This window comes from Lemur catta, chromosome 11, assembly GCF_020740605.2.
Source record: "Lemur catta isolate mLemCat1 chromosome 11, mLemCat1.pri, whole genome shotgun sequence".
Taxonomy (NCBI): Eukaryota; Metazoa; Chordata; class Mammalia; order Primates; family Lemuridae; genus Lemur; species Lemur catta.
In genome coordinates, this window is record NC_059138.1 from 13,959,871 (window position 1) to 13,979,836 (window position 19,966).

The following is a 19,966-nucleotide window of genomic DNA, read 5'->3' on the forward strand; positions in this document are numbered from 1 at the left end:
AGTTGGGAGGGGGGCATTAAACTATTTTAAGCAGAATATATTGTTCAGGCTGCAGTGTGGAGAAAATGCCATGTGGTCCAAGAGTAGTAATACTGGAAACATGGAGATAACGTAAGAAGCTCTGCTAGAAATTTAGGAAAGGAAAAAGGATACCTGGTCCAAGAGTAACATTGTTGGTAGATATGAGTTTGTAGGAAGCAAAGCTGATAGAATGTATAGTTGATTGGTTTTGGACACGAAGAGGGAGCCCAGAATAAATCAGACTTCTGCCCTGGAAAGCTGATTAGATATTAGAAAATGAGTTGATTTGAGGATAGGGTGGGGAGAGGATGAGTTTACTTCCAGGACTATCAAGTTTGAGGTGTGTCTACAGCCCCCAGTGGAAGGGGCCCAACAGAAGACAGTAGGTACATGAGTTTGGAGTTTATGAAAAGATTGGGTTGGCAGTGTGGCCTTGGTGAGTCATCCGCACATGGAGATAGTAATTACAGCTATGAGAATAGATGAATGTGTCTTATAGGAATAGGAGATATCTGAGAAGCACAAACATTTTAAAGATAGTTAATGAAAAGACACCATGAAGATGAATGGTCTCATTGTTACTGACTAATACAAGAGGATTGGGAAAAAACGTGGAAAGAGAATAAGTTCGGGGTGAAGGTTGTGGGGAGAGGAAAAATAGTTGCCCCCATCAGTTGTCCCCTTCTCAGCGTGTCTGTCTAGTGTGGCAGCAATAGGAGGGTGGCAGGACACACACAGGGTGAGGAAGGTAGGCAAAAAATGACAGGGCTGGTGCCTTCAGTGCCACCCAGAGTGCACTATAGCAGTGGCCAGAAGATAACTCAGTGATAGCTCGAATGAAGGGGACATTTTATTTAGGAAAACAAAAGAAAGAGTTTCATGTTCTTAAGATGGAATTTATGAATTTACAACCAGGGTATCCATACATCTGCTTTTAGTTCCCTGTCGAGAGAGAGAGACGAGAGAGAGAGAGAGAGAGAGAGAGAGAGAGAGAGAGAGAGAGAGAGAGAGAGAGAGAGAAACTGTAATTGTAGGTGTAATTTTTCTAATGCAAGGTGCTTTAGGTTTTCATTAGCTTTATTTCTTCTCTGAAGCCAGACCCTCCATCTGGGTTTTGGACACTCTTTTTTTGTCTTCTTATCAAAGACTTTTCTGCATTTTCAACTGCTTCTTCCCACTTTTGGATTATTTCCCTCGGCATAAACATTCTCTAACAGTAAAAAAAAAAATCTTAAAAACACAAAGAAAAATACTACTTAACCATCGTGTCTTACCTGCAGCTCCGATCCTCCATTTTGTGTTCACTGCAAGCTTCCAGAAAGTGTTAACCATCTAAATTATTTTCAGTTTGTCACATTCTAGTCATTCTAACCTGTCCTGATCCAATTCCTACTCTATCCATTTACTGCAATTGCTTTTGTCAATGCTGCCAGTGATCCCCCTCATGGCAAATCCATTAGGGATTTATTTTTCTGTTCTTTTCTTATTCAGTCTTTCAAAAATATTCAAAATATTGCATACTCCTTCCTTCTTGCAATGTTCTCTTCTCTTGACTTGTAAAAACTCCTTAATTTTCCTTTTACTTCATAAGACAGCCCTTTCTACTCTCCTTCCTTGGCTGCTCCCCTGACCTCTGGCGTCCCTCTGGCCTTAGCCCTTCTTCATTTCTCTTCTCTCTGTCCACTCCTGTTAGAAGAACTCATCTAGTATCCTGGCTCTAAGTACCACCTATGGGCTGACAACTCCAACTTTACATTTCCAGTCTATACATTTTGGAGTTCCAGTCGACATATCCATTGAATGTGTCATGGTCATCTCAAATATAATGCATCAAAAACTAAACTATTTACATCACCATAAAAACTGCTTTTTTCCCCATTCTTTTGCACCTCAGGAAATGAGATGGCTATTGATATAGCTCCTCAGTTGAGAAAACTGGGGGATCACATTGATTCCTTCTCTCATATTCTCCCTACATCTAATTCACTTGCAAGTCCTATCAATTTTATTCATAAAATATATTTCAGATCCATCCATTTGTCTCCATTTCTGTTGTCAGCACTGTGGACTAAGGTGCTGTGATCTCTTCCATTTGACTGCTGCAACAGTGTCTCCGTGTTTCCTCAGTTTCCCCCTTCCATCCACCCCTGATTTAAGGGAGTGATCTTTTAAAATGAGAATTAGATTATATCATTTTCTAGCTTAAAACTCTCCAATGGTTTCCACAGCTCTTAGAGCAAAAGCAAACCCTTTGCGCATGGGAAGGCTGGCATCACCTGGCCCCTGCCTGCCTCTCCAGCCACATCCAGCTGCCACATGGACTTTCTTTCAGCTCGGGAGGTGCATGCCAAGATAGTCCCCACCTTTGGATATTTGCAAATTTCATTGCTGTACTACAAATCTGTTTCCATGACTAGCTGTTTCTCAGAGTTGGGCTTCAGCTCAATTATCACCCCCTCAGAGGTTGCCTTAGTCAGTTCAAGTATTTTGTCATAACACAATACCGTAGACTGGGTGGCTTAGAAGCAACAGAAATTTATTTCTCACCATTCTGGAGGCTGGAAGTCCAAAATCAGGGTGCCAGCATGACCCAATTCTAGCAAGGGCCCTCTTTAGGGATGCAGACTGACACCTCCTCGTTGTATCTTCACGTGAAGGAAACATGGCAAGAGAGCTCTTGGCGTCTCTTTCATAGGAACACTGGTCCCATTCATGAGAGCTCTCCCCTCAGGACCTAACTACCTCCCAAAGCCTCCACCTCCTCATATCATCACATTGGGCATTAAGATTTCAGCGTATGAATTTTGAGGAGACATACACATCAATCCATCACAGAGATCTTCCTTGATGATCACTTTTGAATAGGTAGCACATTGTTCTTTATCAAAGCACCTTGTTCAGCCTATTCAGAGCACTTTGTGTGTTGTAATTATTTATGCATATTGCTGTTTTTCTGTCTCACAATGTCCTCCTCCTTTAGTGTAAGCTTTGGGAGATCACTCATGGGATTTGTCCTAAACTCATTGTGCCAAAACACAGAGTATGTGATCAATGACTGTGCACTTATAAATAAAAATAAAAATATTTTTCCCCCTAAATATTTAAGAACTCTAGGTCTAAAAGGACATTTTGAAGATGAAACTTACGACAGATGACTGTGACCCATTTGAGATTCTTAGAATTCAGAATTCTTACTACTACTAATTTCCTTCATGTAAATGAAAGAACATTTGCTTTAGAATTAGTATGATCTGGGTTCAAATTATACCTCTGTTTCTCTTCCACTAGGTGGTAATAGTCTCTAGAGCAAAGGTTGTTGGTCACTGTGCCTGCCATTGTACACTGCCTGGCAAATGGCAATTTTGTAATGACTATTTGTTGGACTCCTCTAAGTTGAATCTTCCTGGACTTCCATTTTCTTAGTCATAAGCTCATAAGCTAGATGGATTGGGTTATGATTTCTAAAATCCTTCGAAGCTCTCTATGAATAATATTTTGAATTGAATTGGCTGTTTGAAAATAACTGAGCCATTGTGTTACATATTTCTGCTAACAATACTGAACATAGGCCCTGAAATAATGTATCACTGATATTTTAACACCCATAAATAATAGCCCTTTCTTTACCTAGTACTTGAAATTGTATATGAATAATTCAGAAATTATTGATGAGCAATAAAAAGATGTTTCAGTGTTAGACACCTTGCTTTGCTGCCTCAGCAACAGTGTATCAACACTTCCATTTACAGTGGAAGGATCCTGAGTCTAGTGTCAGTTCAACAGCTTAGGAGATATGAATGATGATCAAAAGAAAATAGTGTGAAAAATTAAAGTGCCTGGGAAACAAGAATTAGGAAACAGCAATGATTCTTTAATAATGAATTTTTTTCTTATTGATGATGGCAATTGATGATGTCCCTCAGATGGTTACTACATGAATTAATTGTCAAAGAAAGTAGGTTGAGAATTCCATTCAATTCAAGACACATTTATTGGATGTTGGCTTTGTTCAAACCATGTTTAAGCAGCAGTAGAACAAATTTATCTTAGGCCTAAGAAGAACTCTGAGTAGAAGGATGCTGGATATCTCAAATCATAAAGCAATAGGTTGGAGACGGTCACTCAATTTCTTCTGTAATAGTGATTTTGTGTAAGTTACTTAATCTGTGCCTTAGCTTCCTACTTATTTTTTTTTTGAAGGATGATATTAAAAATATTTAACAACTGGTAGAGTTATATATATAAATATTTAAATAAAAAATTTTAAATGTTCTTTTTTTAGTCCCTAGATGAACTAACCTACATAGTATTATAAATCTGCTTACCAGACAATCTACAGTGGTTCCATTTTCTGTGGTTTCAGTTATCTGAGGTCAACCATGGAAATGGAAATTTCTAGAAATAAACAATTCATAAGTTTTAAATTGCACACTGTTCTAAGTAGAGTGATGAAATCTTGTGCTGATCTGTTTGTCCTACCTGGGACGTGAACCACCCCCTCGTCTAGCATATCCATGCTGTAGACACCACCCGTCTGTTAGTCACTTAGTAATCCTCTCAGTTACAGATTAAAAAAACATAGTATGTAAGAGTTCAGTTCTACCTGTAGTTTCAGTCATCCACTGGGGGTCTTGGAGCGTATCCCCCATGAATAAGGAATGACTACTCTATGTTGCAGTGTGAATGATTAAGTCTGTCTTATAATTTCTAAATAATTGTTGATTCTGCAAATTGTTGGTTTCATCTTTTGAGTAGAGCTGTCACTTGCTAAATGATCCCATGAGTCAGCCATGATTTCACACAGGTAATTGCATCAAATTCTTCTAACATTTTCCTCCTTAAATTGTTACTCATTAGGTGATTTACAATCTCAATAAGTACAGAATTTCTCTTAACATCAATGATATTGTTCATTTTCTCTCAGCTTCTGCTAAACTAACTAATTATATTAATTTTTTCCCTCCCTTATAATACTGTCTGAAATTTTTATGTATTCAATATTTCCACTACTGACTGTCACTGAAGTCATTTATTGATGTGTCATATTAAAGTAGCTTGAGCCCAATATCTCAGAGCAGAGGAGAGGCACAGCAACACAAAGGTGGGAGCACACGCTCTGCTGCCAGCCTGTCTGGGTTTGAACACTTGCTTTGGTCCTTACATTTTGAGTAAGCTCTCAGTGCCTTAGCTTCCTCATCTGTCACATGAGGGTGATCATGATCATGCACATTAAACCCCCAATAATGTGCCCTACAATCGTGTGAATGGCGCTGTAGTGCAGTTGGCAGTTGCCCCAGTCCTCCTAATCCTCATCCTTGGGCAGGCGGTGGGCTTGGGTTCTTATTTGTCATTTGAGGAGGTGGAGGCTGAAGAAGTCAGCAGTGGCCTGAGCTGCAAAGTGGAGAGGTGGAGGGTCTAGCACCTTCATCCTCAGTGGAGTTTTTGCATTGAGCTGATGGGATGGATACTGATAACTGGGCAGGTTCCTGGACTTGCTGTCATTGTCTTGAAAGCCACAGCCAGCCACAGGACCCAGAATTGTCCGTGTTGAATTTTAAGATTATACAGATAGCCACCACCATCTGGGCCCAGCCTAGTCTTCTGTGGTTCTTGGGGAGAACCAATAGCACTGCTCAGGCAACATGATTTGTTTTAGACAGACAAACAAACAAACAAACAAACAAACAAACAAAAAATCCTCATTGGAACAGGATTCTGGAGACCTGTTATGTCAGAAATTATATTAATAACATTCTAATTGCTTACTAATGAGGAGGTAGAAGTGGTCTCCAGTGTTGAGGGGGTGTGGTGGGTGGTGCTGTGGCAGCAGAGGAGGAGCCAGGGAGATGGTAGGGGGATGAAACTGCAATTTACCAGCCAACATGTGAATATTTCAGTATTTCCACACCTCATAGGATTTTGCTGATACATTCCAACTGAACAGTATCTTTACTCATGAAAATTAAAAGAATTAATTATTACCTGTAAAATATTTTTTAAACTGCCTGGAACATAGTACTCAATAAGTGTTAGCTGTTATTATTACCTTCTTTCTGAGAACAATATAAGATTGTGTCTTTGTTTTATTAAACCCTGGCGGTAGGAAAAGCAAGACAAAAATTAGACTAATTTGCAGGACCATTATGCTTCTTTATGTCTTATTATAGTTAAATGACCATTATTCCTCCAGGGTCTTTGTTCAGCTTTAGTTTAAATTGATTTGACATTATTAAGAGAAATAGAGGTGGCATTTTGGTAGTGATAATGCTAATGCTTATTAGTGATATTCTTGTCGCTTTGAATTTCATGTCAGTATAACATTTTTTTTTTCCCTCAGCAGTGATCTGTTTTCTTTGTCTGTCTATTCTTAGAACAGTGCCTGGCATGTAGTAGGCATTTAGTAAATACTTGTCGAATGACTGAACATATATGAAAGGGCCTTTTATGGGGAAAATATGGACTATGGCTAGATCCTACAATAGACATGTTAGTATCAGATAGAGCATGTTTTCTCAGAAAAGGGCATGAGAAAAAAATTGAGGACGTATTAGGTCATTAAATATGAAATGTCTGATTTCAAATAAAAATGCAGTTTATTGTATTTCAAACAAGAAGCAGTACAATTAATCAAAGTATGCACCTAAACTATCAAAACATTTCTGCCTCTTAATGGTAGCTTGTTTATGCCAGCAGCAAAGAAACCTGGAGCATGAATGGTGATGAAATCACAAAAAGCATTTTCCACAGCTTGTTGAGAATTGAATATTTTTCCTTGCAAGAAGTGGTACAATGCCTGGAAGAAGGGGTAGTCAGTTGGTGCAAGATCTAGTGAACATGGTGCATGACAGAGAGTTTCCAAGTCCAGCCTCTAGTTTGAGCAGCTTCGTTTGTGCCACACATGGTTGAATATTGCTTTCCAAGAGGATTGGGCTGTCTCTATTGACCAATCTTGGCTGCTTAATCACAAACATCCTCATCATTTTGTCCAATTGGTTGCAGTAGGCATCTGCTATAATCGATTGACCAGGTTTCATGAAGGTGTAGTGGATAATACCAGTGCTGGATCACCAAACAGATACCATTAGTTTTTTTGAGGAATACTCAGTTTTGGACTTGTTTCAGCACTTCATCTTTATCCAACCATTGTGCCAAATGTTTGCAATTGTCAAAAAATAATCCATTTTCATCACACGTAACAATATGGTGTAGAAATGGTTCACCTTTTATGTTGTGACAGCAAAGAAAGGCAAGCTTCAAGAAGATTTCTCTGCTGATGGTTGTTTAATTCATTTGGAAACCATCTATCCAGTTTCTTTACCTTGACAATTTGTTTCCAATGGTCCATTTTTTGAATAGTAACGTCAAACCTTGCTGCTAATTCACGTGTAGGTTGAGATGGATTTGCTTCCACTACAGCTTTCAGGTCATTATTATCCACCTAGGTCTCAGGTTGCCCACATGGCTCATTTTCAAGATTAAAACCACCAGAACAGAACTTTTCAAACCAGTGATTTACTGTGCATTCAGTAGCCACATCCTTCCCAGATACTTCGTTGATATTTTGAGCTGTCTGCGCTATGCTGGTTCCATGATAGAACTCATATTAAAAAATAACACGAATTTTTTATTTATCTTTGGTTTCACAAAAATTGCTCTAAAAAACAGTTGAAAGAGTCTCACCAGCCAAAATGTGTGTTTGAAAGACTGAGGATGTACCTTCACAATAAAAATAAAATGAGTGTCAAAGTGAAATGTCAGAGATATCAGCTGTCAAACTTAGTACTTAAGGAAACCAGACATTTCATACTTAACAACCTAATACTTTAAGTGTTTTGGTCTAAGAGGGAGGGTTGTCTGTAAGTTGTTAGGGTTTTCTGTATTGTTAGTCCCGTGTACAACTTTCTTGTAATGTATCCTAAGAGCTAGTGATGATGGTGCTGCTTGGCTCTCTGCCCCAGGAGTACACGTCTGCCTGGGAGGAAAAGGACTTTCTGTGTTTCCTATGTTCTAGACAAGAATAGACCTTGAAAGCTAATCTAGTTCAAGGTGCCCAAGGACAGCTTAAATACAATGTCACTGCAAAAACATCACCTATATGCCCTCATCTCTTGTCTTTGGCTTTTCCCTTTTCTCCCTTTATCTAGTAAAAAATTCCCACATCTATGTCCTGTATCAGGAGATCTGTTTCTTTCTGAAAATTTGATTTCTTTAAGTTCTCTCTAGCTAGAATGTTTACTATAGAGCATGTCTGCCATAGACACAGCATTAAATACCTATTTGTTAAATTAAATTGGATATTATTGTTTCAGCTTCTGTCCTCCACTTTTCACTTCTCTTTGGACATTTCCTGTAACCTACCTCAGTTACCTCCCTGCCCAAGGTCTTCTAGCATGTTCACAAATCTGCACTGTGTTTGATTAGTAAGAAAGTAGAGTAACAGCAATCTGGTACGGCCACTTGCCACTGGGAAGACACAGAGGGAGGGTGGAATCTACAAATATAAAAGTTTCCTGGGAATAGAGAACTAACTTCATTTGTCCAAATGGATTCATATTTATTGTTAAACAACTAATGCCTATGCATTTTTGGTTTTGTGTTTATAGGAGTTTAGATTATGGTTTATATAAATCTATCATCCTAACATATTAAAATGAATATTGAAGTTTGCAAATTAAAACACATTCATTGAACTTTGTTTTCCCACAGAATTTTGTGCGTCATCACTGGGTGCACAGGCGCCGGCAGGAGGGGAAATGTAAGCAGTGTGGTAAGGTAAGAGCCCAGACACTCCGCGGCCATCATGGGAGGCTCCTCAGGCCTTCACAAGCACCTAAGGTGGATGGGTCCTGTCCCCAAATCCAGTATTCAGCACGTCAGTCTCTTTCTCAAAGACCTTACTTGTCCAGGTCTCCTTTGCTTAAGAGGTGTTTTAGTTATTCTAGAACTCACTGCAAGAGGCAATGGTCTTAATAAAAGGAATTAATCACATTTTAAGAGAGACGGATGTATTTTCACAGTGAATTTCATTGATTGTCGATTCTTGAAAACATAACTTTTCCTATTTTGCTAAAACTCCCTCATGAGGATTACAGGCCTGTCATACTTATTTGATTAGTAGCAGCAAATGAGTGGATTGTTGAGCAACACTAGTTTTGCTGATATGTAATTGTGGTTGAGCAGAACTGTTTATAAGGACAACATGGTCAGAAGCTAGAAATGTGTTGCTCTCTTGGGACATTATCCAGTTCCTGGAAAGAGATGCCCTTTTTGTGGTTATTTATGTCAACTTCCTCTGTCACTATGGTTATAGATCCCTCAGAATGCAGGAACACTTGGAAAAGTGAGGCAGGCCAATGGTGGGGGTGTTACGGCTGTATGTTGTTAAACTCCATTGATTCCACATGATTCTGACCCCAAGATATTTGGGTGATAGCTTTTTCCAATGTGCAAAGATCTACTTTATGGATGACAGGATCACTTGGGAAGGTTAAACTGGTGGTAAATCATACTATAAAGATTTTTTTTAATGACATTAATACTAAGCTGATGGGCATCAGTAAAGGGAAATTTTGATTTGGTGGAGAGCAAGGTAATTTGGGAGAATATATTCCTCATCAATTAATTATTGATTTGTTTATTTATTCATGTGACTCCTTTGGGTCAATTACTGGTGTGACCAGTACAGAATTTTTGACAATAGAGGGATGCAAGGAAATATTGGCTGTCCTGAGGTGGGGTAGTGGAAGGTGATAGAGTCTTGGAAAAAATTTAATTAATTGTGCTATTTTGGCCAGTGTCTGAAAAGAAAATATGCTCTAGCCATTGGTTGTCGAGTTGTTCTCTGGAAGGCTGCCTTAGCCTCAAGGCCATAGTCCCTCATTATAACTGGTATCATTTCCTCCTGTTCAACCCATTGGCTCTCAGTTGGTTCACTGTTGACTGTACAGAGAATGGACAAAATAGGTTGAAAGGGGGATGAGGTAAAAATAAACAGACAAAGAGGAAGGGGGAAGTGGGAAGATTCTTACCAGCCATTTTACATGGCAAGCGGCAAAGGAGGCCAGACCTCTACTCTCACACGACCTTTCTTCATTGGCTCCATCCACCTTTTTCCTCTATGGTGTTGCTTTGAGGTGGATAGATTTTCTCTTACTTTGTGGATTGTAGACTATAACTTTCCCATGATGGGTGTATCTAAGAGAGAAGAGACAAGACAGACAGGTACAGCCAATTTTGGGGTCAGAGATATGAAGAATAGGAAGAACCTGCATGAATAGATTCTTCATTTTGAAAAAATATATTCATGGGAACCAAATAGTGGGCATCTCCTCAGCAATGCAAACCATAATGGAGTTGGAAGGGTTTTATTAAAAGAAAATCAATAAACATATATCTTGTGACAAGTGTTCCCTAATGTCATGTTTTACTCCCCCTTCTGGTCTCCTGTTGGCATGGTCAGTCGAATGGGAAGAACTGGGCTCTCTGTGCCCTGAGTTGCTGTGGCCGTATCTCCTGGCCTGCCCAGGGCTCTCAGACAGCCACTGTGGAGTGGTCACAGCTCCCAGCTCTGCATATAATGTTCCCCAAATACTGTACTATCGTATTCATCTCTGTGTTTACAATCCAGCTACTCATAAATTCTTTGAGACTCAAGCAATTATGAGATGGGAGGTCTTAGATCTGTCTGTCCTTGCCAGATGATAAATTATCCTCCTTTAGGTTTCAGCTTCAACCCTAACGTCCCTGTTTCTATTTACAGATTAAGTGACTAAAAATTCACTTCAAACCTTGGTGCTGTACATAATTTTCATCAGTAGGGTTGTACAGTCTTACATAGTCATAGGCGCTACCCCATCCCCTCCCCCCACACAAATTATTTCAGAATTTACTCATTGGGATGGGGTGAAAAATAATCACTTCACTTAGCAAAACTTTATTTTCCCAACTGGGGATTTTTTGGGAGTGTTTATAGTTAAGGAGTGTTTGTGGTTTCAATTTCTACTTTAAAAATCAACAATAAAGTAAATATTTGGGCTGATTTTCTCATGAGCTGGCTGAGTGTGTGTGTGGCATTTAACAAATATCAGATGAGACAACTCATGATTCAGTTGCTCAGTCTTAGCTGAATACCTCAGGCTGCCAAGTTTATGACCATTCTGTTGTTTTACATTCTTGTTGTTCGGAGTCCTATATTATGTCAGACTCAGGGTCCAGGCAGAAAAGAGGTAAAACATTCATACTCAAATTATGTCATTTGATGAGAGTTTAATAAAGAGAATATTTAAAATGTGTGAGCACAGCATAGGGGAACCACAAGGGATCGTGAAGAACATGAGACTTAGAATGGCAAGGAGCCATGACCAAGCCGAGTCTGAAGAGGCAGAGGGGCGGACAGGACGCTGTCATGAGAGCTGTGACCTTTAGTTAGAAGACCAAGACTCAGCCATCCTGAGGTGACCTACTAGCTGGGGAATAAATACTGCAATTCCACTTAACTTCAATGTCTAGTGGCCAAACCAGTAGAAATGAGAACACAAGGGATTCTTTGAGGTAATCCATAAAAGCCAACTCTTTATAATAGGACATAGGACAGAGGAAGATGGAACGTGGAGCTGGAGAGGCAGATGGGCTCGATCTAGCACAAATTGTTTAATGCAAACCTGCGTTGAGTCCATGGTGGAGGCAGAATGCATACTTATTCTGCAAACGGGTCTCTGACTGATCTTCACTAAATCTACACGTTTCATTTCTTCAAACAAAATTTACTAAATACCAAATTGTCCATAGTACTTTTAAAAATCAGTATGCAAAGAAAAATTATAGAAGTGATTATGGCTAATTTGGCCCTTCATTTTTTTAAGAGAACCAAACATCTAAACCTAGCAGTATGGTAGTTGTGGAAATGTTTGTAAATCAGAGCTTGAAAGCTTGTCTTTTATTTCCTTATTTAGAAACATATGTAAAAGTTAAAAACAAACCAGCCAACTTTTTAAAACTCAAAATTCAGGCTCACACCTGTAATTCTAACACCCTGGGAGGCCGAGGAAGAAGGATTCCTTGAGGTCAGGAGTTCGAGACCAACCTGAGCAAGAGCGAGACCCCGTCTCCACTAAAAATAGAAAAAATTAGCTGGGTGTGGTGGCATGTGCCTGTAATCCCAGCCACTTGGGAGGCTGAGGCAGGAGGATCCCTTGAGCCCAGGAATTTGAGGTTGCTGTGAGCTAGGCTGACACCATGGTACTCTAGCCCAGGGGACACAGAGCAAGATTCTGTCTCAAAAAAAAACAACCCTCAAAATTCATAAATTTCAAACATCAAATTTTGAAATCAGTGTTTAATTCAATACAGATTTGAGTCTTCCTTATCTGAAATCCTTGGGACCAGAAGTGTTTCAGGGTTTGTATTTTTTTTTGGATTTTGAAATATTTGCATATACATTATTAGATATCTTGGGGATGGTACCCAAGTCTACACATGAAATTCATTTATATTTTATATATACCTTATACATATAGCCAGAAGGTAATTTGATACACTATTTCAAATAATTTTGTGCATGAAACATGAAGTCACGTGTGGAATTTTCCATTTGTGGCATCATGTTGGCACTCAAAAAGTTTTGAATTTTGGAGGATTTTGGATTTTCAAATTAGGGGTGCACAACCCATAATATATAGTTAAACTTTGGTCTACATTTTTGATATCTTTCAGTTCTCTAGCCAAACATGCTACATCATTATGATTTATTTGTTCATAAATCATATATATTTCATATATATTAGTTTAAGTAAATTAAACACCGTGTAGCATTTATTAAATTAGAAAATGTCTTTATTTGTAACAAATATTGTTAAGAACTAATTGAAAATGAATTTATAGTGCAATATGTAAAATATACACATCCAAAAAAGGTGCACTTAATAGCATTTTTGTAATGCAACAATGTCAAAATGATTTAAAATATACCATCAGGGTTCAGCTGGGATATTATATGGATAGGGAAAGGGATTCTAGGGTCTAAAAATAATGGAAAATGCTAGCCTGGGGCTTTTGGGTATGTTCCCTTATCTATTTAAGGCACTATTCTCTATGGATCTGAATATGTGTGCGCCCTGGGGGTCAGCTTTCAAGAGACCCTGCAAGGTTAGGGACAAGGAATGAAAGTTCAAGGGTGAGGGGTCATGCCCTGGTGGGGCAGATTTGGTTCTCTGCCTATGTGTTTGTCCATTATAAAGAGGGACCACCTGACGTTAGCCTCAGGAGGATCATTGAGGTGTAGAGTGGGTAACACAAGGGCAGGGAAGCCAAGGGGCTCCATGGAGCCCCAGCCCATGTGACTGCTGGAAGCCTGGCCTGCCTTTCTGTCCTTGGCTGAGCATCAAGAAAGGGGACAAGAACAACCATTCTACTCTCTGCTTCTGAGAGTTTTGACTATTTTAGGTCTCTCGTACATGTGGTATCATATGGTATTTTTCCTTCTGTGTCTGGCTTATTTCACTTAGCATAAATGTCCTCCAGGTTCATTTGGGGCAGGGGAGATGGTGGGTATTAGTGACAGGATATAGAGTTTCAGTCAGAAAAGCTGAATAAGTTCTAGAGAGCTATCTCACAGCCTTGTGCCTATGGTTAACTACTGAATTGTGTCTTAAACATTTCCTAAGAAGATTTACCTGTTGTTAAGTGTTATCAACAACAAAAGTTAATAATAAAGAGAGCAGGATGAAACTTTTTGAAGTGATGGATATGTTTTTGGCATACATTGTGATGATGGTTTCATGGGTGTATATTTATCTCCAAACTCATCAAGTTGTATACATTAAATATGTATGCCTCTTTGTATGTCAACTATATCTCCATGAAGTCTTTTTTGTTTTCTTTTTAAATAAAAAGGAGACAGGGGCTAAGGGCTCCTTGCCATAGTCCCCAGGGGGTTAAGTCACTCTTTTTCACGTGTAGAGCCATTTAGCTACTGTCACTGCACCCCTGGTCTTTGGCATGGTCAGTGTCTTAGTAGTGACAGTTAATGTGGTTCAATGGTCACTCTGGGATTCTCTGTTCTTCCTTCAGTGGTGCCCCCACCTTCGCAACCCCTTCTGGTTGCTGCTGCTGGGGCCACTGGTACTTGTGGTGAGCAGTGGCCCAAACCTCAGGCCGAGGTGGCAGTGCAGACACTTCCAGTCACTGTGCTCGGGTCCCAGAGTGTTTCAGGTGCCCAAGCGAATGACCCTTTTCCCTGCTTGGGACTGTTCTGCACCCCAGAGGCAGAAGGTCCTCAGAAACCAATGGCCTCCATCCTTCTTCCTCACTTCCTCAGTGGAGCTGACTCTGCCTCCACATATTTACCCTCCTTTCTGAGAATCTGACCCTGCACATGTGTCTCACGATAAATCTGCAGGTTTGATTCTAGACTCTTGATGGGGCTGGTTGCAGCACACATTTCACATGTGCTTGTTCTCTGAGTTTAATTGGAGTTTAAAATAGACATCAGCAGGTGAAAACATTTTGTTAAAATTACTACTTCAAATGTAGTAATTTAGGAATAGGTGAACAAACAATAAGAAAAGCAAACCCAACAATTTTTGAGATGTTTGTGTTCTTCCCCTTTGCAGGGTTTCTGCCAGATACAGGAGCGCATATGTGTAAAGCAGTGAGATTACACGTGTAAAGCGGTGTATGATAAATGTGTGCCTCACATTTAGATGCAGTTGGTTGGAGCTAGTTCCTTCATGAAGAACAAATCAATTACAGGCCATGCACAAACAACACCAAAAACGTTTTAGTATTTTTCAAGTGAGAAATAAGAGATGACTGCCTTTTAAATTGATAAGGCATGTAAAACTGAGAAATTATAAAATATATAAAATAAGTAAATATCTCTCTTTATAAAACACATAACATGTTAACATTATATATAATGTTATTCTTGCCAGATACGAGAATGAAAATTCATAGAAAGATAAAAATAGGAAAAGGTAGAGTTGGGGAGAAGAAGAAAGTAAGGATATTTAAGAGAAACATTAGAGGAGAAGGGAGTGAGAAATATGAAACGCAAATGTCAAACCGGGAGAGGGAAGAGGAGCAGGAGACACAGGAGTTGAGAGGAAAGGGGACGGGAGGGTGTGAGGAGCCTCCAGCGAGTGCAGAAGAATATCTGGAGGATGGAAAGTGGAAGTTCTGAAGCCTCCAGAATGATGTTACAAACTGGACAGTGCACGTTCCTGGGACACACGGGGCCCCAGGGGCAGCTTGGAGAGAACTAAGAGGAGCAGTTTCCAATCTTCACTCACCATTTGGCCCTTTCTTAAAACCTAAATCCAGTCTGCCTGAGAACATATTTGTGGTTCTCTGGGCTTTCCTCCCTTTCCAAATCGCCTTTCTTCAGTCAGGTTATGAGGAAAAGCATATTTCACGCTCTTTGCCCTGGGTGTAAAAACATACGGGTGTCAGACATTTGGAGTATTGATGTCAGGAAAAAAGCTTCCTTTAATTAAAAAAAATAGTGCAACGAAATATTCCAAGGAGGAAAAAGAAATGATATAAAATTCCCTCTTGTTAAAGAAAAAGCTTGTTTATATATTTTAAAAATTGGTCACTAACTACAGTGATCAACAAGGCCAGTGCTTAGTGTATTTACAATCTAGGCAGAGACATGCACACTGAGTATTTAGCTGAGAAGTGAAAATCAACGTCCCTCTGATTAATAATTGGAGGTTTTACTCTCTGTGGGACAGAATTAATCCAAAAGTACATCCACAAAATTGATTAAACAAGTTAGGTAAGTCTAAACATACCTCCAAGTTGATTAAACACGTTGGTCAGGAAAGGTTCTTTAATTACTTGGATGAGGGTCTAGTATACAGGTATAATAATTCTAAATTACGTATCCGTTTCGTGGGCTAAAGCAATTGTGGTAAAATACAGTGTTCCATTTTGATATCTACTAGGCAAGTGCTGGTGTTGGGAGGAAATTTTTCCTTTTACATGAAAAATGTTTCCTTTTTCATGGTTCTGTCTCATAAAAGGACAGGTATATGATCACATGATCAGATCCAAACCATTATTTTAGCTCAAGATTCACAAAAAACAAACTCTGAGACTGAGATTTATATGCTGGAAGTTTGTTGAGAGATCTCAGGATCAACAGCTGTGGGGGAGTGAAGGCTCTAGGACTGGGTGGAGGCGGCATTGAACTACAGGTGCAGCCACCACAGAGGCCTCGGCCGATCCCCCAGGGGTCTGGAGTAGCCCTTCAGAGCCGCCCTGCCTTGACCCATCACTGGATGAGGGCTGCCCTTGGCTGAGGTAACTCTTTTAGGCTTAGGACAATTTCTGAAGATGAAAGGGTAGATTTTTTGAGAACCGTCAGCCTCCAACATTCCTCTAAACTGGAGGAATGAGGCGAGCAGCTCAGGCCTGAAGCAGGGTTATCTAAGTGAAATGTCGCAGCTTCCAATACAGCCCATCCCTGGTGCTGCTCAGAGTTCCTTGTTTCATATAATACATTTTTAGGAAAACTCCTCCAGGACTCTGGTTGGTCTCATTTCCTGGGGAAATACATAAGAGGACGGATAGTGGGATACACCATGGCCCTCACAGCTGCAGCTGGTCTTAAATCTGTGACTGATACTCATACTGTCCCTCCTTAACCACCCTTTCTGGATTCACCGCACTCTCAACTAGCATTTCTAGTCTAGGTGACCTACCTTGACCTACCCTTACCTCTCAGCAGTCTGATCCTCTGGTCTGCGCTGCTGCATTTGTCCATTTATTACCAAAAGTGTTCAGAGAATTAAAGGGTGCCCCAGTGGATCACCTGGTTACCAGGTATGTTCTTGCAGTCTCCATGGTCAATAACAGCTATACCTACACGTACTACTGTCATATGGTCTGTATTATTTTAGAATCCTGTAATTTCGATTGCTATCAGAGTGCTCATTCTGTAAGGCATTTCCTACCAGCAGGGCTGACTTACAGCGGGGAGCCACCTCTGATCTTCTCAACAATAATGGTTCCTTTATTCATCAGCACATTTCTTATTGCTTTGGTAAATGGAGTGTCCTTTGGGCCTCTTGCAGATCATAGTCAACTGACGGGCTTTTCAGCTGTACCTGATACGGCAACTCTAGCGTCCTTATTTCTGGGAGATTTTGTTTCCTCTTCCTCTGTCACAGCAATGCAGACATTTTTACTTCACCTAATTTGGATCATTTCTTTGTTCACGTTTTCAAAAGCCATCCTATGCTAGCATTAGCATCCTGGGGTTAGCATCATCTACTAGGACTCCTGATAATGTGCTAAATCCTCTATTATAGATGAGTGCTCTCACAATGAGAATCTCTCTTACCCAGCTTTACCCACTCACCACCACATACTCCCTGTCCTGCCAGTGCATATTGGTTAGGTCCTGCTAGATCTTTTGAGATGTGGCTTTTCCTCTCTCAGTGGCCTCTTCATCTTCCCTGGCCAGGCACATTGCTGTGAAAAGACTGTTAGGTCATTTGAGATACTACCGGGAAGAGTAGACGTAGTAAAACCCCAAAGTGAAGTCAAAACTGGGTCTAGAGAGCAGACTCCTCTCTCTCTCTCTAAGGCATATATTACATGGTGATATCATGCTGACATAAATTCATGAAGCCAGTAAGAGCACAATCTGAGCAATTTTGGCAAATTTTGAAGTCTCTTTTTTTCAGTTGTTTGGGAGATAGTATAGCAAAATTGTCAAAACAAGCACCACATGTACTCACCATCAAATTGGTATTAATTCATTAACACTTATGTGCACATACAGTAGTAACATTCATCAGGTGTTGGGCAGATGGGAGGGGGAGGAGGGAATGGGTATATACACACCTAATGGGTGCCATACGTACTATCTGGGGGATGGATATGTTGGAAGCTCTGACTCGGGTGGGGCAAAGGCAATATATGTAACCTAAACATTTGTACCCCTGTAATATGCTGAAATAAAAAAAAGAAAGTATAGATAGTTCTACCAGCAGAAGACAATTCTCCTCAATCAATTGGTTAAGGGTAAAGAGTACAGCCATTTATTTTCTGTAGTGTTGTGCCGTCAGCAACATTATACATTATACCTCTTCACTGAAGAGCTGTCATGATTTGCAACTGGTAACTATGTTAACATCAATCCTATCTTTTAAAAAAAGTTTCCACTATTTTAACTAGTCTTGGTTTTTCTAAAAATCAACCTGCTTGGTGAATATTATTAGCATTAAAATGATAATATTTATTGGTAAGTTCGTTATGACTCAATTAGAGATAGAAATTAATTTTCCTTATGAAAATTGTAATCATAGCTAGTTGCATCAGCCAGTATTTCAAGAAAATACACAAAAGGAACCTCCCTGGTATTCTGGGACAAAGATATAAACCCAACAGTTAAAGGCTCATATATAGTTTTGGCCTTATTGAATGTAATACTAACTATCTGTATGAAGCATTTTTGTGCCAGAATCGGGGTGGTCATAAAAATATGGAATATAAACATCATAGCTAAAAATAGTTAACATGTAAATTAAAATGTAAATAAGTAGCCATTGTTATAAGTGGTCTATTGTAATTCCAAGATCTTGGCTTTAGCTGTCTACTTCCATGAAGTCATGTGTTGCTGAAATGAAAAACTCCTGGAAATCATGTCTTAGTCTCTTGAAACAGTCTGACACATTTGTGGTAACAGTGTTAACTTGTACTGAGAATCTTGTGCCCTACATGTTTGATTTCTTTTCCCATGCATGATCTGTAGCTTGTAGCAGGAGTCTTCAGATAAATGAACAGAAAAAGCAGAAACTATCTGAGGATGATAAGGCTGATTGGCTCTGATTAATGTATTGTAATTACCAACAACGTTAGAATGGAGAAAGTTGAAATACTGTATTGGGGAATCATAAAATTTCAATTTTGGGGTTTACGTCAAAGATTCCCCTAGAGCAAGGGCATATTATGGACAATAAGGGCATTGACGAATTTTCAGAGCCTTTAATTAATGTCATAAAGTATATTGTAATTAAACCAAGAGACAAGAATTTAGATTTTCGAAAGATAATTCTAATACAGTAACTTTGTAGAGTCACATAATTTGCAGCATTATCAGAACTTATAAAGACTTTGCTTACTATGATTCAATTTATAAAGACATTGTTTATTATAATCCAATTTAGATCACTAGTTCTGCATTTTGAAAATCTTAAATGTTTACAATAATTTTAGATTAAGACCATTAAAATAAATATAAGAAATTTAGGAAGTTTAAATTAAATAAGTTTTCTATGAGTAAGTAAGCTCTAGTTTTGCAAAAACTAGAATATTATGCTAACATTTTGCACTATGATGAAACTAAGGAAAAGGCATATTATCAACCTAGCCTAATTTCCAAGGATTCTCATTGACAGGCAGAGGTCCACATATCAGTGGCAAACTGGTCTGCATAATTTATTGAGGGAAAAAAGCCAATGACTTCTATGTATTTGGGGGTTGGTTCATGGTGGTTTTTTGCTAAAGATTGAAGGTTGCACTTGGGATAAGACAGAAATAGTCTATAAGTCAATAGATAGTTGGTTAAAACAAATGCCATTTTTTATTGGTCAGAAAAGAGTTTTTAATTAGGTTGGTGTAGTCCTGTACCTGGGTCTCTTGAAGGCCTTAGTTATCAGCTTCAGCTGGTGGGATGCTCAAATGTTACGGTTGTTTCAACTGGTTGGAAGTGGTTGTGTTGAAACAACACAACCAATTTGAGCTCTTGTAGCAAAGTCAAAGTGGAAAAATTTCCACTTGTATTAGTGGGTACCAAGTCACTGTGTTATTTCTATCCCATGGAATACATTTATCAGAGTGGTCTAACAGTTTTATTTTAAAATTTCAAAATTTCAATATTATTCTAGAATTTTCATTTAATTAAAATTATGATAAACACTTTAGAGATGAAATTAAA

The 19,966-nt window shown here is 39.2% G+C and overlaps 1 protein-coding gene across 3 annotated transcripts in view; it reads left to right on the top strand.

Annotated features, from left to right (window-relative positions):
* The window catches only part of DGKI (diacylglycerol kinase iota), a 397,632-nt gene that overhangs the window by 167,900 nt on the left and 209,766 nt on the right, over positions 1–19,966 (top strand). For all 3 annotated transcript variants that reach the window (XM_045565327.1, XM_045565330.1, XM_045565329.1), the window contains exon 6: positions 8,728–8,793. In XM_045565327.1, coding sequence (XP_045421283.1) covers positions 8,728–8,793 — 66 coding nt within the window. The remainder of the gene's footprint in view (positions 1–8,727; positions 8,794–19,966) is intronic.